Source organism: Trachypithecus francoisi, unplaced genomic scaffold, assembly GCF_009764315.1.
Source record: "Trachypithecus francoisi isolate TF-2019V2 unplaced genomic scaffold, Tfra_2.0 Lachesis_group5, whole genome shotgun sequence".
NCBI classification, from domain to species: Eukaryota; Metazoa; Chordata; class Mammalia; order Primates; family Cercopithecidae; genus Trachypithecus; species Trachypithecus francoisi.
Window position 1 is genome coordinate 72800585 of NW_022681470.1, and position 26918 is coordinate 72827502.

General features: G+C 39.4%; 1 protein-coding gene across 1 annotated transcript in view; it reads right to left on the bottom strand.

Moving 5' to 3' along the window:
- USH2A (usherin) overlaps positions 1-26918 on the bottom strand; it is an 809712-nt gene that overhangs the window by 93268 nt on the left and 689526 nt on the right. The window contains exon 60 of the mRNA XM_033195653.1: positions 18747-19101. Coding sequence (XP_033051544.1) covers positions 18747-19101 — 355 coding nt within the window. The remainder of the gene's footprint in view (positions 1-18746; positions 19102-26918) is intronic.

A 26918-nucleotide genomic window follows, 5' to 3' on the forward strand; every position in this document is an offset into this window, starting at 1 on the left:
TGTCTCATGTCTCTCTGATAACGAGGCAGACTACAGAGCATGAAAGATGAGGGCTGCCCAATTTGAACCAAAGCACGTAGCCACCATCTGGGCATTTTAAAAGTAGGACACATGAAATGCTCAGATGTATCCCCCAACAGGGTGCAATAATACAGCAGTAAAAAGAAAACTACAGTGAACTATGGCTACTTCCACACTTGCAATCATTCTAGTACAAGAAGGGGGCAACGATTTTCCAAAAACCCTTTCTTAGGTGCATCTTAACTGCTCATACGTTCAGCTCAGGGTCTTAGCAGTCATGCGTGGTAAGTAAACATACCCAGTAGAGGGCGCTCTCCTCACTGAAAGGAAAGGGCCCTAGTGCTCTAGGTGGAGAGCTCTCAATTTGAGGGTTCAAAAATGAAACTGCTCCTTAGACTACAAACACTAAAAACATCAGTTCGTTTCAGAAACATTTACAGCTGAAACAAATATTGACTTTTAAAATGATATATTTGACATTCAAGGGTGTGCTCAATTGAGCCATTTCTTTCAGTTGCTGCCAGATGTAGACCCTTAATTTTCTAAACGAGAATGGCTAAGTTACTCAAAAGTCAGAAAAAAAGAACATTAGCATGGTCTTTTTGGATCTTTGAAGGTAAAAGTTCAGAATTTCTTATTTGCTTGCTCCATTTCTTTTATCGGCTTCTAGATCCTCAAGGCATGCAATCTACTAACACTGCATAGTAAGTCACTACTGCTTCAGTTTAACACCCCTCAAGCCCTCACTTTCTTCCAACTTCTTCTGATGTACATTTTGCAATAAGAGAGATAATGTTATTTACAGGAATCAATGGAGGACATACAGAAGCATATTATCTTTGAATGGCCACAAAATAAAATGCATGAATTAAAATGTTGAATTCACATATTTCAATTGAATTTTAATTATATAGATAAAGAGTATTTTATAATCCCTTCTTAAGTTCTTTCATATTTGCAAAAGTGAGTATTCACAAGATTAAGTCAATTGACAAGGTTTTCATTTCCTGTGTTGCGACTTGGAGTTGAACTGAGAGACAAATAAGGAAGGCAAGCACAGTGCTTGTTGTAAAAATGCAGCATCAAAACACCCTAATGATACTTATAATTGCTAGAAGTAATTTATAACTGTCTTTCTGCTTTAGGAAGGAAAGAAACTCTAAGGAAATAAAAATGAGGGAATTGAAGAGAACATATTTTAGGAAGAAAATTTATTCAAAGAGAATCTTTCCATTTTAATTTCCTCGTGTCAGTAGAAATTCTAGATATATTTAAGAGGAAAATTCCTCAAGACTTTTTTTTCTGGAAATCCCTAAAGATTTTTTGGGGGTCTCTCCTTATGTATCATTTTTTATTTTACTCCTTGCTAAGAATACTTATTAGCCATTCTAACCATTCAATTTATCCTGCCTATTTTGTAATGAATAAATAGCATATACTGCTAATTGGCCACCTGGGGTTAAAAGAGGGGAAAAATGGAGTTGATGTCTGCACACTGTAATGTGCTGACAACATATTGACCACACTCTATTTCACAAGATTTAAAATCAAGCTTCCTCACCCTATTCACACTTCCCTCCCTTTGCTCCATTCTTGACTGTCTGTGAGATTAATATAATTTTCTTAAAGTGATTTATTTCTAACAGATGTGATCACCCAGCCACAGGGACCTGGATGCACAAATGTCCCCTAACAACTTTAATTTCTGGATATAATAAGCATATATTCCACTAATAAATAATTATTGCTCTGTTAAAAATGAGACACCAAGGCTTGTGGCGTGATGACCGGGTCTTCCTAGTCAGAAAGGACAAAGAGATGGACTCTCTTGAGGTCCTTAGGGACTCTCAACCCAAATATGCTATCATATTTCTAAAATGTGGTAGGCCAGGAAGGAAGAAAATTAGTCACAGTTTAATGTGGCCCAGCAATATTTAGAAAGCTACTTTTAGGTACACATTTAGTTTCTTATAAATCAGATATTAAACATGATTAGGAAAGGAGGATGACAGCATAGGTCCTGGTATAAAGTTTGTAGGATAATCAATATCAGAAGAGTGATTTGTTCTTCTTTCCCCCAAGTTCTTTCCTGGCTCTTTCAGCATCTCGAGGGCAGATGCTCATGTGTGTCCTCATCGCCTTTGCTGTCATCAGCACTGTCGTTTTTGAAGGCTGGTGAGTTGGCCCTCAGCAGTGTCACCAATTCAGTGATGAAGCTCAGGCTGTGATTCATTGTCCAGGACTAAGTGAGGCACCACCAGAACACCATGGATGTTGAGTAACTTTTTCAATGAATTTAATATCTCAAGTCAAGCTTTGGAGGAGCTTGGCCTCTTGGCTGGCCTTGTCTTTTCTTTCCCCACTGCTCTACCTGGACTCCTGGGTGAACTGCCACAAGACCATTCTGCTACTAACACATTTAGTGAAGAAATCCATACTTTTGGGAAAGGGGTATTAGGGTATGAAGGGGAAACAACTTTCCTTTCCTTTCCTTTCCTTTCCTTTCTTTCCTTTCCTTCCTTTCCTTCCTTTCCTTTCCTCTCCTCTCCTTTCCCCTCCCCTCCCCTCCTCTCCCCTCCCCTCCTCTCCCCTCCCCTCCCTTCCCCTCCCCTCCCCTCCTCTCCCCTCCCCTCCCTTCCCTTCCTTCCCTTCTCCTCCCCTCCCCTCCCTTCCCCTCCCCTCCCCTTCCTTTCCTTTCCTTTTTTTGATGGAGTCTTGCTCTGTCACGCAGGCTGGAGTGCACTGGCAGATCTTGGCACACTGCAGCCTCTACCTCCTGAGTTCAAGCAATTCTCCCTGCCTCAGCCTCCCAAGTAGCTGGGATTACAGGTGATCACCACCATGCCTGGCTATTTTTTGTATTTTTAGTAGAGATGGGGTTTCGCCATGTTGACCAGGCTGGTCTCAAACTCCTGACCTCAGGTGATCTGCCCACCTCGGCTTCCCAAAGTGCTGGGATTACAGGTGTGAGCCACAGCGCCTGGCCAAAATTTCTTTTTTTTGAAATTCTGGAGTAGTATCTCCAGACAGGACCCTGTCAACACACTATGACACCATGATATCTTCATGTGCTGATTTCTTCTCTGAAAACCTATTTTGAATCACACTCGCCACTATTTACTGAGTGTTGTCTCAGTTCCTGTGACTCTAAAAGGTGCTGTCTCTCTGAGGGGTGCGCTGTTAGGCATAACCTCCTGAAGGCACACAATGAGAAAAAAAGCCAGAGCCAGTCTCTAATCCATGTTTCCTGACCCCAACCCATGTTGCTAACCACCTCACTCAATAGCTTTGCTAGGCATCTCTTGGGAGTATTTTGATATATATATATATATATATATAATCAGTTATTTTAATATCAGCCCAATTAATGGGGGCATATTGGAAAAATGTTCCCCATGTGACCTCCTGAAGCAGAGACTTGCCATCAGATGTGTCAAAACCAGGCTTCTGTTTCTTTGCCTGAATAAGGTAATGTCTGTTCTACTTTTCTTCTATTTGAATTTCACCAACTGTTCAAAGCACAGACCTCTCCCAAAAGCCTTCTCTGAAATTTTCCAGTCCAAGTGAACTTTTAATTGTTTGAATCTTTTATCAATTGTTTTCTGTATTTATACTAGGCAATGAATCATATCAAGCTCTGTAGCATCTCTTTGTCCTGTTGAACTATAATTTGTGGCTTTCATTGATGTTTAGCTTTTCATAAATAACAATTGTTCCTCTAGGCTGAAACTCAAGAAGCAATACTGGATAATAGAAAGAAAAGGCTTTAGACACTGAGAGAGCTGCAATCAAAACCCAACTCTGCAGCTAGCTGTGTGACCTTGGGTATGTTACTTAACCTCTCTGAGTTTCCATTTCCTCATTAATAAATTTAGGTAATAATACTCCACAGATTGGTTACTGAGGTGAAATAAGATGGCATGTGTAAAGTGTCCACAATATGTTTTATGTGGAAGTTGTCAGCTTATAAATTGGAATTGGAATATATAAATGATGCTTTCTCAGTTTGATTTAGCTGTGAACATACAGATTTCCTTTTAGGTGAAATATGAAGCATAGCAAAGCATTTGAAAAACAATTTCTGAAATAAGATTATAGGTTAGCAAGAAACCAGAAGTAAAAGCTAAATATTAAAAAGAAAAATAAAGCAGGGAAGAGGAATAGAAAGTGCGTGTGAGGGAGAGGGGAGTGAAATTGTAGCTGAGTAGGTCAGGTAAGGCTTTAGTGATAGTAACTTTTCAGTTAAGACCAGAAGAAAGTGTGGGAGCCAACCATGGGGACGCCTGGGGCAGAGCTTTCCAGGCAGAGGATGCTCTAGTCAAAAGATTGCTAGCCCTGCCCTTTGTGCCATGAGGAAATAATAACTTAATGGGTTCTCATTAATTTTAATGCATGCATGCAAAAGAATAATTTTTTTGGTTTCCTAGGTTTTTTCCCTCTCTTTTTTCTTTTTTAGTTTAAAGGACAAATTATATCCTGGTCTTCTTCCCTTTGGGGAAATGGAGAAGAAAAAGGGCTTAAAGATAAGGCAACTCTCCACTGGGAATTAAAAGTAGTTTTTCCTTCAAATTTTTCTACAAACTTTTATCTGGACTTTTACTTTAACAAATTGTGTTTGTAACATGTTAGAAGACCAAAAAGTTGGAGAATTTTGCAGTTTTAGAGAACAAAACATTGATATGACCTATATGGAATTTTTAAGTGCCAAGGTTTTTTTGGTGTAATAGGTCTAAAAATATTTGAAGGGTTGACGCCTTACTCAAATATTAATGGTCTTTACTGTAATTCCCAAAGAGTTATGATTATCTTAAGTAAGCTTCCTCTTAATATCATGCCCCAAATAGTGGGATGGCAGAAATTATACTTTTAAAATTTAATTTAGTTTAAAGTTCCAGGATACACATGCAGGATGTACGGGTTTGTTACATAGGTAAACGTGTGCCATGGTGGTTTGCTGCACCTATTAACCCATCACCTAGATATTAAGCCCAGCATGCATTAGCTACTTATCCTGATGCTCTTCCTCCCCTCACCCCCCAATAGGCTCCAGTGTGTGTTGTTCCCCTCCCTGTGTCCATGTATTCTCATTGTTCAGCTCCCACTTACAAGTGAGAACATGCAGTATTTGGTTTTCTGTTCCTGGGTTAGTTTGCTGAGGACAGAAATTATGCTTTTAATTCTTGATGTTATCATTAAGGAAGATAGTGGAGTCTTAACTCTTTTCCCCAAAAACAAAAATACTTCAAAAGGTTAACTTCTATCAGTTTGTTTAGAATTCGTTAGCTCTCTCCTCACCTTATCTGTTTCATTTTTTGTACATGGACAGGGTTGTGGTACCAGATGTGTACTTAGGCACACTATGAGTTGCGACACTTGATTTAGAAAACACTGCTGTTGGGACACACATGAGAATTAGAATAAAGCACTAGATGGACAGGGCTTTTCTCCCTGGAAAACTTCCAAAGGGGACGGTGCTCTTGACATTCCAGAGATAATGAAGAGTTTTCAAGACACTTTCTATTTCCATACGAGTTCCTTTGTATGCTGGGTTGCCTGCCATTATGTTTATGTAATTCTGACAGTGTTCTTAATGACACACTAACAGATTGTAAAACACGCTGCTGGCATTTACTTGTTTTTTATATTTTTAAAACAATGTCCTTCATGTAACAGTAGTTAAGCGTGGCAGAAGGACATCATTAGAGCCATGGTTAAACTGTAATTTACACCATTAGGAAGGCAGGAGCAATTTTTATTGCCTGGCAATTTTCTTGCTGAAATATTTGGACCATATGGCTCAATTTGTGTAATAACCTTAATTTCTGCACCCTTCAGGTCTGCCTCCATCTCCTACGGAATGGTAAAATGCGGTTTAGCAGAAAAGGCAACTGTCTATACTTAGAGAGTTGAGATTAATAACATGTCACGTCCTGTTTTTGGTGAAGGAATTCGAACAGCAGCCAGATGGTATCTCTACAAATAACTGTCAGGGGTCTTGATCTAATCAATACAATGTATTAATACATCTCCCTTTGCTGTTTCTCTAGGGGCTGGTGCACAACATCTGGAAAGAGTGGGGTGGGGGGGGTCCGCCAAGTAGAAAGCCGATTCTTTTCAGAATCAAACTGAGCCCAATTAATTTTTCATGTATCCTTGATAACTGTTTCATAATGAGCTATGCGTCTTGACGGATTTGGGGTTGGCAGAGCAGGCTGCCCCTGCTTTCTATCCCCATTCAGTCCACTTATAGAAACCAACCCATTAATCAAGCTATCTGGCATAAAACCTGAATCTCAGCTCAGCAAGAGATCAATAACCATCCTAAAAAAACACAGAACCAGCCACTAATGGGCACAGGTATCCAGCCATGACATTAGTAATTGCTTTAGCAAAAATAAAACTCTGTATCATAATCACCCCATAGGAACTTGTACGATAAAATTCATTACTTGTGTCTTGTCAAAAAGTAACATTTACATCCGTTAAAAATATACTGTAATTTTACTATCTAGACATGACCATTATCTTTCAATGTTAGACAGCACACCCTTTGAATGGATTAAAACTCTGATTTTGTAATGTGAATATTTAATAATTCAAGTATCATATAAAATGTTTAAAAATGAGTTATTACACTTATTTTAAATTCAGAGTACCTAAGGGGGTCCTTAATACAATCTTTAGCCTGGCTGTATATGACACACGGTGAGCCTGCTGCGCTAAGAACTCTGATGTGCTGTCAGATTGGTCAGATTTCGCTATTCTTTGGTTGGCTTAATGGCAAGATTTACAATTCAATTCATAAATTTTTATCACTTTACCAAGTGGTATGTTTTTGTCTCAATCCTTCGCTCTTTTACCAAATTCAAGCCCGTTATATTACTTTTCAGTTGGCAAATGTCTTTGGGCTTGGCAGAGATTCCTACCCTACGGTAATTTCTGAAAGAGAGACCAAACGACTTTGTCTATGGAGAGGAATTCAGAGCCGAGATGGGGAGATGAAGGAAACCCATTAACTGCTTGATAAAACATTCCTTATTGGCTCTTAGACAACAAGTAGAAACCTGTTTTGTCCCTAGGAGAGTCTGAGATTTTGATTAGAAAAAACTCCTGGGAAGTGCTGCCAAAAAGATAGTCATTCATTGGCTGATCATCTGATCAAACCCTGCCAAGATGACAGAAAGGTCTACGGAATCATCCAGGAACGTTAAGGTGATGTCACATTCATCTTTTCTGACAACATGACTAAGAATCATGATGCCTGTGTTTGTTCTGTCAATGGTTTGTGGTTCCACAGAATGAGTGCTGGGTTTGGAATCAGGAGTATGCGCTAGAGTCCTCCTAGGTCCTTTTAACTATTTATAAGTACAATCAATATCATGCATGACAAAATGATTGCTTATTACATTGTAATTTGTCTCTTTTCTTATTGTTTCTCCAAATACATGATGAATTTCAGAGAGAAAAGTCTATTTCTCATTTGTTTGTATCTGTTACAGCTTTTGGACCAAGTAGATTCTCAAAAGAGAAATTTGGTGAAAAACTGATTAATGGAAGGGCCCAGTATTTCTTGGTCTTGATTACTGAATTAGATTTGATGTGTCTTGGTCCTCAATTGCAAATAACTTGCAATTTTCATATATTCATGAGACTACAGAGAAGCAATAGCCCTGGTTTTCAACTTTAATTTTGTTTGCTGATGTCCAGTGTAGGTAAACAGAAAATTCCCTGACAATGGAGTGTTTGTGGTGGAGCTGCATAACATCAGGCGAGAAAGTTATTGAAACAACTGAATTATGTAACTAGATAATATCTGAAATTTGGGATCCAAAATACGTGGCATCCAGAAATCCTAATTTGTGTGTAGTCATTATCAAAATATTTAATTTATGCAAATATAAACCCTCTGTGACAAAGATAGAAGATAGTTGCCATTCTGGAGCCTTCCAGTCCATAGATATGATCAAAAATGCCAACAGTTCTAGCTTAGTATGGGCACAGCACTAACAAGATGTTTCACCTTAAAAATTATATCGAGATAAAAAGATTCATTTGCAAACCCATCACATATGTATTCACAGGTGGTGGGTGTGGGTCATTGCATTTGGATTAAAAAGCAAATGTCTCTCTCTACATGAGAGGTCACTAGTTTGTGTAAGGCAAAATCTTTTCACTGTTCGGCATAATTAGAATATTCCAACAGTGGTTTCAGTAATTTAAAAATCACAGTATTGTTGTAATATTTTTCTAGGCTTCAGGAGCTCACAATTGTTTGGCCCAATCAAATCTGGGAACACTAGAGAAGTTATCACCCATCAAGGTAATTACTTTCAAGTTGAAATAATTACTCTATCAATGTTAATGGTCTTTCAACTTCAATAAAGCACTCACCTGCCGATAATCACAGCTAACCTCTTGCTCTAATGCAATTCCCTCTCTATTTAGTAGGTTATATTACGGCCGTTACAGTGGTCACTTGTCCTGAACAGCTGCTGAATTTCACTTTGATCGGCTGTGAACCATAAAAAAATTGGTCATCTGTGTATGATTTCCCTCTCACCCATAAGCCCTTGCAGAGCTAAGGATATGATCTCTTGGCTGTAATAGGGTACTTCAGGGGCAGCCATCTTGTTTCAGGTAGTGGCTACTTTCCATTTGTGACAAGAGCAGAGTAGTTCAATTAACTTCTGCCCTTCAGTGCCATTTACAGCTTGCTGTCTCTGCTAAATGGCATGTATTCTGAATTTATGGCCTGGGCCTGTTAGTATGTGGACTAGTTCATTTTACTTTCCACACATTTTTGACAAGGCTCCACAGGAGTCTTAGGTGTCTGAAGAGGGTTTTCTTACAAGTTGGTTAAAGGCCAGAAAATAGCAACATACTTGACCCACAGGTCAAACAGTCTCCCCACCAACTAACTGTCCTTCATGTACTGATGAACTACTATTTCGCATAGGGGAAGTAGGTAGATGCCAATTTGGCATAATCCATTTGTATGATTTGAGAAGTGTGTGTGTGTGTGTGTGTGTGTGTGTGTGTGTGTATGTGACTAAAATACCTCATCACGTTCTGCTGATATAATCCCAGATCTAAGGGAAAGGGCAGGGTCCTAAGAGTGTCATGGCAGGTAAACAGAACTACATATGGGGTGGAAATCTCCTGAGGAGGGCTCTTATACTGGCAGGTATGTGATGTTGTTGGGGCAGGGGGGCCAGGGATAAGACTGTAATAAACCTCAGGAGACAAAAAAAAAAAAGCATGTTCTTGCTTCAGGCAGTTTAGAAAGGAAGTAGAACCTAATCCAGTATTTGGAAAATTACGTGGAAATTGACAATGTGGTATCAGGAAACATGTAAATTTGCAAGCTCAGAGTTTTGTTGCAAGGTGAGGAACACTTAAAATGCATAAAACATAAGGTTTTTCACTCGTGACCAAATTAGTACAGTTGCCTAGACAGACCAGAACCTTATCTACATTTGCTAATTTATTCCAGTCTCTGTTTTTTCAAATAGAAGGAATGCTAAAGGTTTATAGTCTATTTATATTGCCATTTATGGTACTTTGCATATGCATTAATTTATTAGTCATTGCAGCAGCCCTATGAGATAAATGACATTTTAGTTCAGACTTGACGAGTAAGAATGAGGACAGATGAATTATAGAATGAGCCACCATTCCAGGAGGAGGGATTAACTTGTGTGAAGATCCTAATGTTGTCTTCAAGTGGAAGGATTTAAGATATAGTGTGGAAATAGAATCAATAGTACTCAGCGAAGAACTGATATGGAAGTAAGGAAGAGGGAGGACTCAAAAATGATCTGGCTTGCGCAACTAGAAAGAGAATAGGTCCATTTAGTTATATAACAGATGTGACATAGAACTGTATTGGAGAATAATGAGTATACTTTAGAAAAATAGGTGGTAAGTAACTCCACTGGAACAGCTAGATGTATCATTGCAGGACTTATGGAAAAAACAGCTCCATCTTCCTATGAAGATCTATGTAGACAACCTATATGAGAAGACCCAAATTCATAAAAAAAAAAATAAAGAAGGGGATTCAACGGAGAAAAAAGAGACTTTGGTTATATCCTTCCCACTTCAGGGAGGGAATGGGATTTCTCCACATTCCCCTTTCAAGGCATACAAGGAATATCCAAGAGAAGCTCTTGAAGAAACTGGGGGTGTTGCAAGAAAAGTGAGATGAACAGTCTGGTCTTGGCAAGAGGCTTCCTACTGCACTGATGAAACTCATAGGACAATTTTGATGCGATGACTAGAGTGGAAAGGGTCTTCTGTAATCCTTAAGTGATCCCAGAGTTTTGGGATAATAGGCTAACACTTAAGCTAAAACCTATGTCTTAGTCAATGAATTCCAAAGTTGGGAGACTGGCTAGGTCTCATCCAGCATGATAGGTCAAGCAGAGAATATAGTACTGGACAAGCTGTACCTTCATTATTTGATGGAACCAAAGTTTTCCGCAGTCCTAGTGGGTGCCAAGAAAGGAATGAGTTTTGTCAACATGATAGGACTTGATATTGGCTGCCTGCTTGGGAGAGGGGCCCCCAGAGGCCAAAAAGGTTGTAGGATAGATCTCTTGGACAATAACAAATAGTAAGAAATTAGTCAGAGAGTATATTGCTTGCTTGGGAGAGGAGCCCCCAGAGGCCAAAAAGGTTGTAGAGTGGACCTCTTGGATAATAACAAATAGTAAGAAATTAGCCAGAGCGTGTATTGCCTACATCAGTGGACTATGAGGCATAGAATTTCCTATGGGGACCCCTATATAACCCACCATGAGGCATCTGCTCCCTCAAAATTAATAGAAGATTAATTACAGCAATGTTGTTGAGTAAAGCTCTGTTCCTTTTTGTCTAATTCTTTCTTTTTATGCCATGATCCTGGGGGAAATAAATAAGAGAAGAAGAGGGAACTGAAGAAAGAGGAAAATGACCATGCCCTCTTTCCCCACTGTAGATCCTTAAGAACAAATCAGGTTTTAATTTAGACCGGAATTTTTGTTGTTGTTGTTGTTGTTTGAGACAGAGTCTTGCTCTGTCACCCAGGCTGGAGTGTAATGGAAATCTTGACTCTGCAGACTCTGCCTCCCGGGTTCAAGCAATTCCCCTGCCTCAGCCTCTCGAGTAGCTGGAATTACAGGCGCCAGCCACCATGCCTGGCTAATTTTTGTATTTTTACTAGAGACAAGATTTCAACATGTTGGCCAGGCTGGTCTTGAATGCCTGACCTCAGGTAATCCGCCCACCTTGGCCTCCCAAAGTGCTGAGATTACAGGCATGAGCCATTGCCCCTGGCCTAGACTGAAGTTTTTAAAAAACACCTGAAATCAGTCTTGATCACCAGTTGCACTGATCCTTGTTACTGAAAAGTGACTGGAAAACCATGGAACCTGCCTTAGATGTTACTGATGGGTGAGCAAGGGAGTCCTGATGGAGCTTGCTGGGATAAAGTGGTTGGAGAAAAATATGGCTCTTTCAAAGAAGTAATTACATAAAATTCAAAAAGACTTACATGGTTTTCATCTCTAATAATGTTGAGCAAAAGGTAGATTCTTGATATGTATTTATGAATTTCAGACAAATACATGTTTGTCTGAAAGTCTAATTTGTAAGGCAAGTAAATGAAACATTAATATTAAACCCCAAATACCATCACAACTAAAAAGTTTTGCCATGGGCAGTGGCTCAAGCCTATAATTCCAACACTTTGGGATGCCACAGTGGGAGGATCTCTTGAGGCCAGGAATTTGAGACCAGCTGGGGCAATTTAGTGAGACACAATCTTTACCAAAAAATTAAAAGAAATTAGCTGGGCATGGTGGCATGCACCTGTAGTCCCAGCTACTTGGGAGGCTGAGTGGGGTGGATTACTTGAGTGCAGGACATCAAGGCTGCAGTGAGCTATCATGGTGTCACTGCATGGCAGCCTGTGTGATAGAGCAAGACCCTGTCTCTTAAAAAAAAAAGGGTTGGCCGGGCGCGGTGGCTCAAGCCTGTAATCCCAGCACTTTGGGAGGCCTAGACGGGCAGATCATGAGGTCAGGAGATCGAGACCATCCTGGCTAACACAGTGAAACCCTGTCTCTACTAAAAAAAATACAAAAAACTAGCCGGGCGTGGTGGTGGCGCCTGTAGTCCCAGCTACTCGGGAGGCTGAGGCAGGAGAATGGCGTAAACCCAGGAGGCGGAGCTTGCAGTGAGCTGAGATCCGGCCACTGCACTCCAGCCTGGGACAGAGCGAGACTCCGTCTCAAAAAAAAGAAAAAAAAAAGGGGTTATGCCAACAAATATTCATTGTTTTGTGTGATATTTACTCATCCATGTTTTGTATCTTTTACATAAAAGAATGACACAGGTATTTCTTATTATAAAATGTGAAAATCTCAGTTTATAGAACAGACACAGGAAATATGGTAATTGTTTTTATTACCAAATTTTTCTTCACATTAGAAAGATAGTCACCAAAGGAGTCCTTTTGGAAAACTACGTCTCCCAGAGTATTTTTGTTGTCTAATAAATGTGTCTGGGGAGAAAAGGCTAAGAATCATCAAATTAAAAAGAGCTGCAACTAATTTAAGATCATATGTAAAGAGCAGTAATACTTTATGTTATCTAAGCCAAAATGAAAATGGGATTAAAAATAAATTTATCAATTTACTTATACACCCTTCGTAACATGGCAATCGTGAAATATCTATTTTATTATTATTGCTATTATTTTTGCCACATATCTACTTAATGATAAAGATATAGGAAACAAACCCTTGAGGAAATTTTGACTACCTCCTCCCTGACATTGGGAAAGGAAGCCTGGCAGCTAGAATCTAGAAACTAGAGTTAGTAATTCTGGATTTTATTACCAGATTGGAAGCCAATTTTTAGTGACCCATATAATTTGCTTATTTCTCAGCACCTTATGCTTGATTCTACACAGAGTGAAGCACCATTTATTTTTCAGAATACTGGGCAAATGCATGATCTGGACTTGACGTTTTATAACCCTGTGTAACAAACAAGGATATAGTTAGGGGACAGATAATAGGTAAACCACTTTTTCTTTAAAATCCCAAATTCTCAGATTTATTTCTGCCAGCACAATGGCAGGTGCCAGTGAGAAAAAGCAAACAAACCCAAATGGTGGTAGCAATATCGTTAACCTTGCCAGGAGTGTTCCCTGTAAATACCACCATGGAACTCCTGCATGCCAAGCAAGGCTAAATACAGTTTCTTTCCTGACACCGCACAATTCATCACAGAGCTAATTGGGAAGGGAGTTTAAGGCCTTCTAACTAACGCTGTTTTCAATAATGGAAGGTATTGGTCTAAAGAGACCCCAAGAATCTTGATCTCCCTCTTTCTTCCTTAGAAAGACCTACATAGAGATGAGTAGGGAGGTGAAACTTTTCATGAGGTTGGGAGAGCAGCTAGTGATGCATTAAAACCCACACTCTTTCCATTTCTCTGCTCCTGCTGCCTCTGCTGCTGCTGCCGCTGCTGTTGTTCCTGCCAACACATACGCTTCTCACCCCCATGGAGGGCCCCCACTGCCACTTCTCCATCCACTGCCACCACAAGCAGAATTCATGCCTCCATTGCACCTGTCTTATGTGGCTCTCTCAGCAACATCCACCTGTCTATAAACAACTCTGGGGGGACCTTGGGACAAGCTAGTGATGGCACCACAACATGGGCAATTTATTGGTGGCCTCTTGGGCAGACATGAGATCTTAATAAACAAGGGACTAATGCATTAGCTAATGCTAATTGCATTAGCAGTACCTCTTACAAGTCTGTGGACTGAATTGCAATCCTGCAACTGTGGGGACAGATTCTGTGCCTCATTAATGGAGAAGGCACTGTAGTTCCTTTGCCCTGAAGAATTTTAGCCACAGTGGCCAATAAACAAAAACTTGAAAAATTTCCTACAGCAGGCACAGAAAGGAAAGAAGACAGTAAAGTTGTTTAGCTGCTGCAGAAATTAGATAAATAGTAAGTACTTCTAGGAAAGTACTTGGAAAGTGATTTAAAATGGAGTCTTCTACAACCCCTATGGACAACAATGTAGAGATTTCTCAAAGAACTAAAAGTAGAATTACCCTTCAATCTAGCAATTTCACTGCTGGGCATCTACCCAGAGGAAAATAAATCATTATATTAAAAAGGATACCTGCATTTGTATGTTTATTACAGCACTATTCACAATAGCAAAGGTATTGAATCAACCTCAGGGTTCATCAATGGATGATTGCATAAAGAGAATGTGATATACATATATATATCTATATATAGATATATATCTATCTCCTGATTTCCATTTCCATTTTCCATATTTACTAAATAGGAATAATTTTACAAACCATAGAATATAATTACATATATGAATATATACACACATACACACACACACCCTGTAGAATACTACTCAGCCATAAAAGATAATGAAATCATGTCTTTTGCAGCAACATGGATAGAACTATAGGCCATTATCCTCATGAAATAACTCAGACACAGAAAGTCAAACACTGCATGTTCTCACTTGTAAGTAGGACTACATAATGTGCACACGTGGACATAGGGTGTGGAATAATAGACACTGGAGACTTGGAAGTGTGGGAGGGAGTGAAGGAGCGGGGTGAGGGATGATAAATGACTTGATGGGTATGATGTATGTTATTTGTGCGATGGTTACACTAAAAGCCCAGATTTCACCACTATACAATATATCCAGGTAGCAAAACTTCACTGGGACCCATTAAGTTATACAAAAATTAAAATGAAATGGGGTCTTCTAAACATGGGCAGCAGAAACACATCTGCAAGAAGCTTAAAAACCCAGAATGCCCAACAGTAACAGCCTGTGCCTCAGAACTAATCACTCATTTGTCCTCACAGCCTCTGCTCTGCTCAAGGGCCAAGTCTCATAGTAGACTTCAACAACATAGTTAAGTTTGGTATTAAATATTGGCATATTGAATATAGTACTCAATGACTATTTGCCAAATCAGATGGAACTGTCAATAATCTGTTGGACCCTGAAGGCCCATTGTGCTACTATGGAGAAGTCATGCTGCTCTGAACAAAGGGAGGTAGACTTAAATTATAGGAGGAAGGATTTGTCTGAGATAAAAGAAACATTCTTCTGTGATGGTGAGGAGTATAGAACATTGGATAAGTAATAGAACTTCCTTTACACTTTTTGGAAATGAAGTCTTGCTCTGTTTCTCAGGCTGGAGTGCTGTGGTAGGATCTTGGCTCACTGCAACCTCAGCCTCCTGGGTTCAAGCAGTTCTCCTGCCTCAGCCTTCCAAATAGTAAAAATACTAAAAATAATGTTTTTAATACAGACAAGATTTCACCGTGTTGGCCAGGCTGTTCTCAAACTCTTGACCTTGTGATCTGCCCGCCTCAGTCTCCCAAAGTGCTGGGATCACAGGCATGGGCCACAGCACTCAGCCTAGATATCTTTTTTTTTTTTTTTTTTTTTTTTTTTTTTTTTTTTTTCTGAGTTTTCATTTATTGACATCTATTTATTGAATGCTATTTAGGTGCAGACCACTGTTACAGGTAGTGGGGATACACGATGAACTAGAAAAAAAATCTCTACCCTCATCAAATTACATTCCAATGGGGGAACAGAGCTTAACACTCAAATAACAAACAAAAAAATACCAGACACTGGTAATGCTGTGTAGATAATTAAAATAGGTAATGTAATTAATACAGTCAGCCCTCCATACCCACAGACCCTAGATATCTTTTAAACAAAAATATTGAACACAATCTCCTACACAGGGACTGTGGGAATAAATGAAATACAAAAACACTAGTTCATTTTCCTGATGACTTCTTTCAAAGGTGTCATATCATAAAGAATCATAGTGGCCCTGATGCCCTGAAAACGTCGTCCGGTGGCCAGAAGATCTGACCACTTGACCAGACTGCTTTGTGGAAGATGTCCTTGTTTGCTTGAAAAGATCAGGTGGGACCTTTCTTAGTGAATCTAATGAAGCCTTCTCTTGGAATTCTGAGAGCCAAAGATTTTGATTTTGGGAGACCACTTTGAATATACACATACACATTCAAAAATAGGATACAGAAGTATTGTTTTTAAAATTATTCTGGCTATTCTATTCGACATTGCAAGAAAAAAAATCTTTGGAAAAACAGAAGAGTGCACCAGTACTGGACTGTCAAAATGAAGGCCACGTCAGGGAGGGCCCATGTGCAAAGAGCCCTGTGCCACTGAAAGCTTGGGGTCATAGGCTTGCCTCTTTTTCAGAAGCTTTTTAGTGTGATAAAAATACAGCCTAGAAGATTAAATAAAGAACAGAGTTCATGGATTCATCATATACTTTAAATCTTGTGTTTTAAAATGAAGCTGGTTATGAAGGGATGACTTACAAGATATTCCACAAGGGAATTCCAACAGAAGTGTTTCAGGAGACTAAATGATTATTAGACTCATACCCCTGAAATTTGTATTTTAAAAGATCAGAGGCTTAATCACTGCAATCCCAGTGCCTTCAATAAAAGCATATTTAAATTAAGGTGCCTAATTCAGAAAGCTATTAACAAGGGTGTTTCAGTATATTCATAAACATTTTACTTTAAGGGTGAAAGTTTAGAACATGAGTTTGAAGGATATGGTGGGAAGTAACCAACTTCCTCCTGGATCACATATCCACTAAAAAATACCTTTTACACTTAAGAACACTGCTTCTAGGCCGGGCGCGGTGGCCCAAGTCTGTAATCCCAGCACTTTGGGAGGCCGAGACGGGCGGATCACAAACAGTGAAACCCCGTCTCTACTAAAAAACATACAAAACATTAGCCGGGCGAGGTGGCAGGCGCCTGTAGTCCCAGCTACTCGGGAGGCTGAGGCAGGAGAATGGCGTAAACCCGGGAGGCAGAGCTTGCAGTGAGCTGAGATCCGGTCACTGCACTCCAGCCTGGGTGACAGAGCGAGACTCCGTCTCAAAAAAAAAAAAAAAAAGAAAAAGAAAAAGAACACTGCTTCTAGTGCTTATCATATAGGAACCAGAAGATGTAATATAAAAGACTCTAGTATATAATTTACTAATAAAAATACAGTACTAATTCTGAAACAGATAAAAATGAAAACAATGATCTTTTCATTTACATATTGCTTATTTTTTAGTCATATGAGAAAATTAAACATGAGGACAGTGGGAAAACATTGTACTTTAAACTATTAATTCGAAAAGGCTCTTCTGGAGTTTTATGAAAATATATTTGCTCACTGTAATTTAAATATTTTGATAAATGTTATACTCCATAAGATAACCTTCATATAAATTGGCCTTCCAGGATTTAAAGCATAGAAACATAGTCTTTGTATTTTTTTAAAGAATGCTTTAGTTTGTCTGCTTATTTGTTCTTATTGAGGGTTTTCCATATTTAATAAGGTCTCGGCACATATTTGTATTTAACTCCCAAGACCACAAAATTTAATCTTATCCATGAAGCATCTTCAGTTTGAGAGCTGATCTCCCAGAGCACTTCTTGTCTGACACTTGGTATATGATGTTACTCTCTCTTGTGCTGTGGTTTAAAGCTAGTAGATAGTGGAGTTTGGGATCTAAGTCCCAGTGTAGTGGACATTATAGGCTGTACTCAACCGCTTCTTCTTCTTTTCCCCTTATGTGCAATTAAATCTCTGCGATATAAAACAGAACACTCCCTGCAACAAGGACCATCCTGTTTCTGTATCTCCCATAGACCATGAGGCTATGCTGTACATAAAGAAAGCACTCAGGAGCTACTAGCTGATCAGGTGAACTGAGTTAAGTTGTTTTATGGGCCAGAGGAGGCCATCCCTGAAAAAAATCATTAGTAAGCTCTAGTGCATGCAATTTTTATGTGTGTGTGTGTGTGTATGTTTAAATATATATATGTATATATACACACACACACATATACATACACACATACATACACATACATATATACACGTACTACATGTATGTGTATATATAATTCTGTGTAATTTCATCTGAACCTGATTTCTATGAGGTATGGAGGAAAGCGTCACATTATTTCCATTTAGTATATATGGAAAATGGAAATCAAGAAACTAAATTATTCCCATTTAGGCCAGGTGTGGTGGCTCATGCCTGTAATCCCGGAACTTTGGGAGGCTGAGGCAGGCAGATCACTTGAGGTCAGGAGTTCAAGACTAGCCTGGCCAACATGGCGAAACCCCCTCGCTACTAAAAATACAAAAATTAGTTGGGCAGTGGTGGGCACCTGTAATCCCAGCTACTCAGGAGGCTGAGGCAGGAGAATTGCTTGAACCCAGGAGGCAGAGGCTGCGGTGAGCTGAGACCACGCCACTGCACTCCAGTCTGGGTGGCAGAATGAAAGCCTGTCTCAAAAAAAAAAAAAAAAAAAATTCTCATTTAGTAAATATGGAAAATGGAAATCAGGCAATTTTATGAATAAATAAAATGTATTTATTGGTTTTGAGGTTATCAAAATTAGTTGTGGTCTACAAACTGGTCCCCAAAACTCCTCATACTCAGTTCAGTATCTTATCCCCATGACTACATTACAACTTTTCACATGTGAAAGATGTTCATATATTTAAGCCCTAAGTGAAGAAAAATGAGAAGTTGGATAAGAAAATTAATTTCAACATATTAACCAGATAATCCGCATGTCTGTTATTTTTTCAAGGGTCTTACCATCACTGTGAAAGCATGCACGGTAGGGCTGTTAAATGTTGGATCGTTGGGTTTCTCCTGGTAGACCACACAGTAATGGGAGATAATGCCATTGGGAGATTCTGGCTTTGTCCAATTCAACAGAACTGAATGAGCACTGGTGACTTGAGCCCAAGGAGCTGGAAAATCTTGAGGTGGGGCTTCCAGAGTTTGTGTTAATGACCACAGACTCTCCACGGAACCCTTGGAGTTACAGGCTCTGACCCGATATTCATAGAGCGTGAAAGGTCTCAGGGTGTCTCCTTCATCCGTAAATTCAAGGGCTCCTTCTGACCAGATAAATAAAAGAGACTCCTCTTCAATGCCAGCAGGGCGTCTGAAAGGAAACCAAGCAGGCAACCAGTGACAGCTGCACACTTCAAAACAAAGTTTGTAGATGGAGTAAAAAAAATTTGTTTAGAATTTGTTATCAACTCAACTTTTCAGCTGTTTCTTCCTGGTGTCATAATAAAGAAAAACCAGGTGGAGAAGTACTCCAGTGGCCTAGCTCCTATGATTTTTAAAGTGTAGTTCACACACACACACACCACACACACACACACACACACATTTGACTGATTATAAAAGAGTGCATATGCTTTATAGAAAACATGGAAAATACAGAAGAAATATAAAAAGCACAAAAGGTGAAACTTCACCCATAATCACATTTTATTACCTTCCAGATGTTTTTGCTGAATAACAAAAAACATATGCAATACAAAAAAAGTAAATGTTTTTTAAAATACAGAAGCATATATTAAGCGTTATTAATGCATTTTTATGTATTTTCTAGATCTGTGTGTGTGTGTGTGTGTGCATGTATGCATGCAGTTATATCGAGGTTTTATTTTTTACACACCTGGAACCACAGGATATAGAATTAGCAGAGGCTGATATTATTGGGAATCCTTACCCTTCTGTGGTAAATGGATTGCAGCTGGGGTCCCAATGTGTTTGTTTCCCTGTATCCACGCCTTTAGCGAGTATGCTCCTAAACTCACTCTGGGCTTGGCTATAAGACTTTTTTGGCTAATGGGACAGTAGCAAATATGATGGTTGCAGAGACTTCAAAAGTGTTTGCACATTGAGGATGATCGTTTTGTGGCTCTTAGGACCATAAAATTACTGTGTGAAAAAGCCCAGGCTTGCATACTGGAACATGAAGAACTATAAAGGGAAGCCCAGAATTCCTATTTTCCCTCATGCAGCACAGTGCTCTTTTGCATTTGTTCCCAGGATGTTTAAAAAGTATTTTAAATTCACTTCTTTGATGCCATTTACTTTCTCTTCATTATTTAAACCATAACCTCTCAAAGTATGGACAATCGTTTCTTATACATCAAGACCATGTTTTTCTACATTTTAGTTGTTATACATCAACAACTTTATTAAGCACTTTTATATGCCCGTCATTGTATTAGAAACAAGGACAAAAAGATTAACACACCCCTTACCTAAAGGAATAGGTAGCTGAGTAGAGGAGCTGGAGCTATGTGCAAATTAATGAAAATAACATGATAAGTAATATTATAGGAATTGGTTTTAGAGTTTTTTGTTTTATTTATTTATTTATTTATTTTATGTATTTATTTATTTATTTTGAGACTGGGTCTCACTCTGTCACTCAGGCTGGAGTGCATTGATGTAACTGCAGCCTCAAACTCCTGGGCTTAAGAGATCCTCCTGCCTCAGTCTCCTGAGTAGCCAGGACTATAGATGTGTGCTACTAGGCCTGGCTAACTTTTGAAATTTTTTTGTAGAGATGAGGTCTTGCCATGTTGCCCGGGCTGGTCTTCCTCAAGCAAGCCTCTGACCTTGGCCTTCCAAAGTGCTGGGATTACAGGCATGAGCCACCATGTCTGGCCTGCTTTAGAGATCTTTAAAGGACAAAAGTCAAATTCCTTTTAAATGTCTCCCCTAAAACCTGGTAAAATGCAGAGTATGATCCCAAAATTATTTCAACTGTCTGAGAATGGGATTGTTTAGGCTAATCTTTAGATTTTGTTGATATAAAACTACGGCCACATGCATACTCTTTGTGTACTAAATATATAGAGCATTACATATAGAAGGAAGAGAAATGGGATGGTCAGTTGTTGAGATGGCCCTATGTATCTGATACTTCATTTGGAACAGTTATTTCCTCATCCAGAGGTAAAATCATGATGCAGGTTTGATAGAAAGCGAAGTTCTGGAGGAATTGTGATCTCTGTGTTCCCAACATCTGAGCCCAGTAAGTGTTCAATACTTTTTTTCAAGTGAAAGGCTAAAAGTTATGTAATCCCATGACTTCTCTGCATCTTTGCCTCTTTTCCATCAGTTCTTATTTCCTATCAAGGCAGTATTCTAGGTTGGGGGAGAACGTAACCAAGACATTGACCCTCCTCTTTCAGCTCTCTCTCTAGTTGAGAAGAGAGTGATGAATGCATCAATATTTTCCAGGCTGTTAAGAGTATTTAATTAACACACTCTTCAGAAGCTGAAAAATTCACATGCTGCCATATCAGATTAACCAGCTCCATCAAAATGTAAAGGGTTATTAAGACAAAGTAAATGACAGTACCTCTCACAAAAACTCAGACTATGTAAAATCTTTGGCTTTGGGAATCTGATGATCCTCAAGTTGATAAATCATGATGACCTAAGTATGAGCAATGACAAGCATCCTGCTGGAAGCTATAGAGGCTTCATAGACACCTCTCAGTGACCTGCAATTATGGTTCGGCAGCCCACCTCATTATCGCTCGCTACCATGCGTGGACCAGATTCTGCACTCAGTGAAGGTTTGCAGGGTTTGGCCTTTGTACTTGCTGCAGATATCAGATACCAGGTGTGTCATTGGGGGAGATCCATTCTAATGAGAACTGCAGGGCTCATAGCGAAGAATTCCTCTCAGTGATTTTTAAAAAGGTGTTTGCTAGGATCACAATACAGTATACAAACATATGGCGGTCTATGGGGAAGTAACATTTTCTATTTTGTCTAGCTTCAGCCTTTCCATGACAATTCAATTAATTTTTATTAAACTCTCATGAATTCCCAAATTGAGATGTAGTCATGGTTTCTATAAAGCTGACATTCTTAAAAAATGTGCCTAAAATTTGGTTTTTAAATATATATATACTATTTAAAAGATTGAGTATTTTGTTGGTCTCAAGTTTATCCACCAAAATAATTTAAAGGTGCAGCCTGGTTAAGTATTTCTTATCACTATTGAATTCTTGAAAAATTAATATCGTGGAGAGGTAAATGTCCCATTTGCACTGCTAAAAAACAGAATCTCTTTATGTCTGAATACATTTTGAGCAGAAGTGGTTGAGTAGACCATAATTATTCCTAATCTATTTAAGATTTAGGCATCACCTGTTCATTTAACTGGAAGTGTTTCCTCCTGAGTAGCCTGTGTTTAGAGAAATCACATTTTCAGTTCTCTCTGAATAGCCAAATGGTTATTCTTTGCTCAAGCTCATTTGGAAGATACTTCAGGAATGTATTTTTCCAACTAGAGTTAGTGTAATGTTGCCTAACACTAAGAGGAAAACAAAAATAAGTATAAAAACTAGGAACCATATATTTTTAAAGGCATTCACACTTCTGTGGTCTCAATGTACAATGTTTTTAGGAGCTCCTTATTCCTTCTCTCCCCTCCAGCAATTGTCACTGCTTATTTTCAAAAGCAATTGAAACAAAATCCTAGAACCCAATGCACCACAACAATTTTAAGGTTATGAAACTGCCAGCCCCATTCCATGAAGAATATTAAAAATATTTTGAATTTAAGGCCGGGCACAGTGGCTCAAGCCTGTAATCCCAGCACTTTGGGAGGCCGAGACGGGCGGATCACGAGGTCAGGAGTTCGAGATCATCCTGGCTAACACGGTGAAACCCCGTCTCTACTAAAAAATACAAAAAAAGCTAGCCGGGCGAGGTGGCTGGCGCCTGTAGTCCCAGCTACTCGGGAGGCTGAGGCAGGAGAATGGTGTAAACCCAGGAGGCGGAGCTTGTAGTGAGCTGAGATCCGGCCACTGCACTCCAGCCTGGGTGACAGAGCGAGACTCGTCTCAAAAAAAAAAAAAAATTCTGAATTTAAATAGATAATCAGAAACATCTGTAGTCAGAGGAGATAGGTTGGAGGTCCTGGCTCTGCCACTAAGTTCAATGACCTTGGGTGAACTTGCCTGTCTGTGTCCTCTAGTTTCTATTTCATTTTGCAAAGTGGAGTTAACAACCTCATAGTGTACAACAAACCTCTGAAAATTCTTATAAAAATTAAAACATAAAAATCATTGGGTAAAATGTAATGCACGATCTGAATGAAGTTATCTTGGAGATGATGGGCATCTGGCATTGAACAAGGAGGTCATCACAACAGTTTACATAAGAATCAATGCAGACTCTGAACTAGATTGCTGAGAGGACAAATGGAAACACAGGTGATTTACAAAATGCTTTGTGAATGTTGAATCATCAAGTTTTGGTGTGAGTAGACATTCTGTTGCTGAGGGAAGAGACATCACAAACCTTGCAAAAATTTTAAGACTTAGTCCTTTTAAAAATTCTTTAGAGATTTACCATGTAAAATGGCCTATGCTTATCCTTAATCTGCTGATTCTCAAAAGGACTTACCTTTCTGAAATTTCTAGTCCCATGTTATACTTCAGTCATCATCAAATGCTTGACTATAGTTTCTTATATTCCATTGTATTTCATGGTTCCATGGCTTTGGTATCTGCTAATTCTCTGGCAATACCCCTCCCCATCTTCTTGCTTATTCTCCTTTTTTTTTTTTTTTTTTTGAGACAGATTCTTGCTCTGTCACCCAGGCTGGAGTGCAGTGGCACAATCTTGGCTCATTGCAAGCTCTGCCACTGGGGTTCATGCCATTTGCCTGTCTCAGCCTCCTGAGTAGCTGGGACTACAGGTGCCCGCCACCACACCTGGCTAAATATTTGTACTTTTCAGTAGAGATGGGGTTTCACCATGTTAACCAGGATGGTCTCGATCTCCTGACCTTGTGATCTGCCCGCCTCGGCCTCCCAAAGTTCTGGGATTACAGGCATGAGCCACCGCACCTAGCCTCTCCTTTTCTCTATAAGCTAACTACAACACCTTTTAAAATTCTAGCCCCATATCACTTTTTCTAGAAAGTCTTTTCCTTGCTTTTCTCTCCAATAAGAGTTATCATATCCTTCTATCTGCTATCTCTTTTTTTCTAATTTGTATTAGGCTACTTTTGCATTGCTACAAAAATTCTTGAGGTACGCTACTTTTTAAAGAATAGGGATTTAACTGGCTCACAGTTCTGCAGGGTGTACAGAAAGCATGATGCTAGCATCTGCTTATGAGACTCGGGAAGCTTACAATCATGATGGAAGGTGAAGAAAGAGCAAGTGCATCAGGTGCAGAGAGCAGGAGCAAGAAAGAGGTGGGTGGGAGGGGGGGAAGTCCTAGACATTTAAACAACCAGATCTCCCATGGACAAACTGAGCAAGAACTCACTTATCACCAAGGGCATGGTGCTAAACCATTCATAAGGGATCTGACCCTATTATGCAATCACCTCCCACTAGGACCCATCTGCGACATTGGGAATCTGTTTTTAGCATGAGATTTAGAGAGGAAAAACATACAAACTGTATTATTCCACCACTAGCCTCCCAAATCTCATCTCTTTCTCACATTTCAAAATGAAATCATATCTTCCCAATAGTTCCCCAAAGTTTTAACTGATTACAGCATTAACTCAAAAGTCCAAAGTCTCAAGTACCAAGTCCAAAATCTCATCTGGAGACTCATCTCCTTTCACCTATAAGCCTGTAAAATCAAAACAAGTTATTTACTTCCAAGATACAATGTGGGCACAGGTATTGGGTAAACATTCTCATTGAAAAAGGGAGAAATTGGCTGAAACAAGTCTAAGACCTGGTATGAAGACAGTAAACCTTAAAGCTCCAAAATAATCTCCGTTAACTCCATGTCCCACTCCAGGACACACGGCTGCAAGCACTAGGCTCCTAAGGCTTTGGGTAGCTTCACCCCTGTGGTTTTGCAGAATGCATCCCCTGTGGCTGATCTCACACATTGGAGTTGAATGCCTATGGCTTTTTTCAGGATTCAAGCTGTCCATGGTTTCTGGGACCTAGAGAGAAGTGGCCCCCTTCCAACAGCTCCATCAGACAGTGCCCTGATGGAGACTCTGTATGGTGGCTCCAACACCACACTTGCCCTCTGTACTACCCTAGTAGAGTTTCTCTGTAAGGGCTTCACCCCTATAGCAGGCTTCTGCCTGGGCACCCAGGCTTTCTCATATATCCTCTGAAATCTAGGGGGAAGTTGCCAAGGTCTCCTTCATGCCTGCATTCTGTGCATCTGCTAACTTAACACTACACAGCACCTACCTGCAATATATCTGAGGCCCTTTGAGCTGCAGCTGCAGCAACAGTAGTCAGGTTTGGGAACAGTTCCCAAACCTACACAGGGCAGCAGGGCTCTGGGCCTGGCCCTCAAAACCATTCTTTCCTCCTAGGCCTCTGGGCCTATGTTGAGAGGGGCTGCCTGTAAGATCTCTGAAATGCCTTCTAGGCCTTTTCCCTATTATCTTGGATATTAACACTTGGCTACCTTACAGTCATGCTAGTCTCTCTTGAAAGTGGTCACTCCACAGTCTGCTTGGATTCTGTCTCCATCACAGGGCCAGGCTGCAACTTTTGTGAACTTTTGCTCTCTGTTTCCCTTTTACATAAAAGTTCCACCTTTGAATCATTCCTTTGCTCCCTATCTGATTTTAGGCTGTTAGAAACAGCCAGACAAAGTCTTGAATGCTGCTTTGTTGTTTGGAAATATCTTCCACCAGTACCCTAGGTTACTACTCTCAAGTTCTCACTTTCACAAATCCCTGGGGCATGGATATAATGGAGCCTAGTTCTTTGCTAGGGCATAACAAGGGTGACCTTTACTCTAGTTCTTAATTATTTGCATCTCAAACCTCATTAGCTGGGTCTTCACTGTCCATACTTCTATCAGCATTTTGGTGAGAACTATTTAATCAGTCTCCAAGTAGTTCCAAATTTTTCCTCACCTCCCTGTCTTCTTCTGAGCCCTCCCAATTCTTTCAACCCCTGCCCTTTACCCAGCTCCAAAGTCACTTCCACATTTTCAGGTATCTTTATAGCAACACCCTACTTCTGGTATCAATTTTCTGTACTAGGCTGTTTTTGTGTTGCAGTAAAGAAGTACCTTGGGAGCAGGTGATTGCAGTATGCAATTTTTCCAGTATGCAATTAGGTTGGAAAACCAACTTAATTTCACGATTCCTCCTCCAGACAACTGCACCAGTGGCAGGTGCCCCTCCTCAACTGTCTGAGTCCCAGCTTCATAGGCAACCTCCTCTATGTATTTACATTTTAATAATTCTAACAACTCCCCTTTGTTCCCTCAGTTCTAAAGGTGTTAGTTGTTTCCTGTAGTGGTTACCTCCATGATATCTTAGAGTTCTCTTTTTATGCTTTTAGCTACCTAGTTAAAAAATTTATAACTTCTTACTAATTATTTATATTAAATTCCTTCTGTTAAAGTAAGTAGTGTGGTTCCTCTTTCTTGATCAGACTTTGATTATTACAGAAAGTGATGGTGATGTTCACATGAAGAAGGAAATAGGAAAATTGGAAAGAGAGTGATGATAGATTTGCATCTGGGCTCACAAAATTTATTATTTTGTCTTTAGTAGACCATATGATATATTGATTATCAAAATTAATAAGAAAACACAGATGAACAAAGGTAGAAGTATTTAAAAGAATCATTGATAGCCTAATATTTGGAGATAAGCACTGCTAGCACTATTTTGGTGTTTAATATTCCAGACATTTTTTATATACATATACATGTAAAAAATATACTGTATATTTAAAGGAAAGCAGAATCCTACCAGGCATGCTGTTATGCAAGCCGCTACTTTTATAACCATGAACCTCTTTCCTTGACTTTAAATGTACATCTACAACTGCCAGATAGATTTATCTTTCTAAAGCATGGCTTTGGACAACATATCTAGGATAACTTTCTATTTTTATCATGTTTCACATTTAACAGTAATTTCACACATATTATTTCCTTTAATTCTTACAGAATTCCAAGAGGTTGATTATTTTT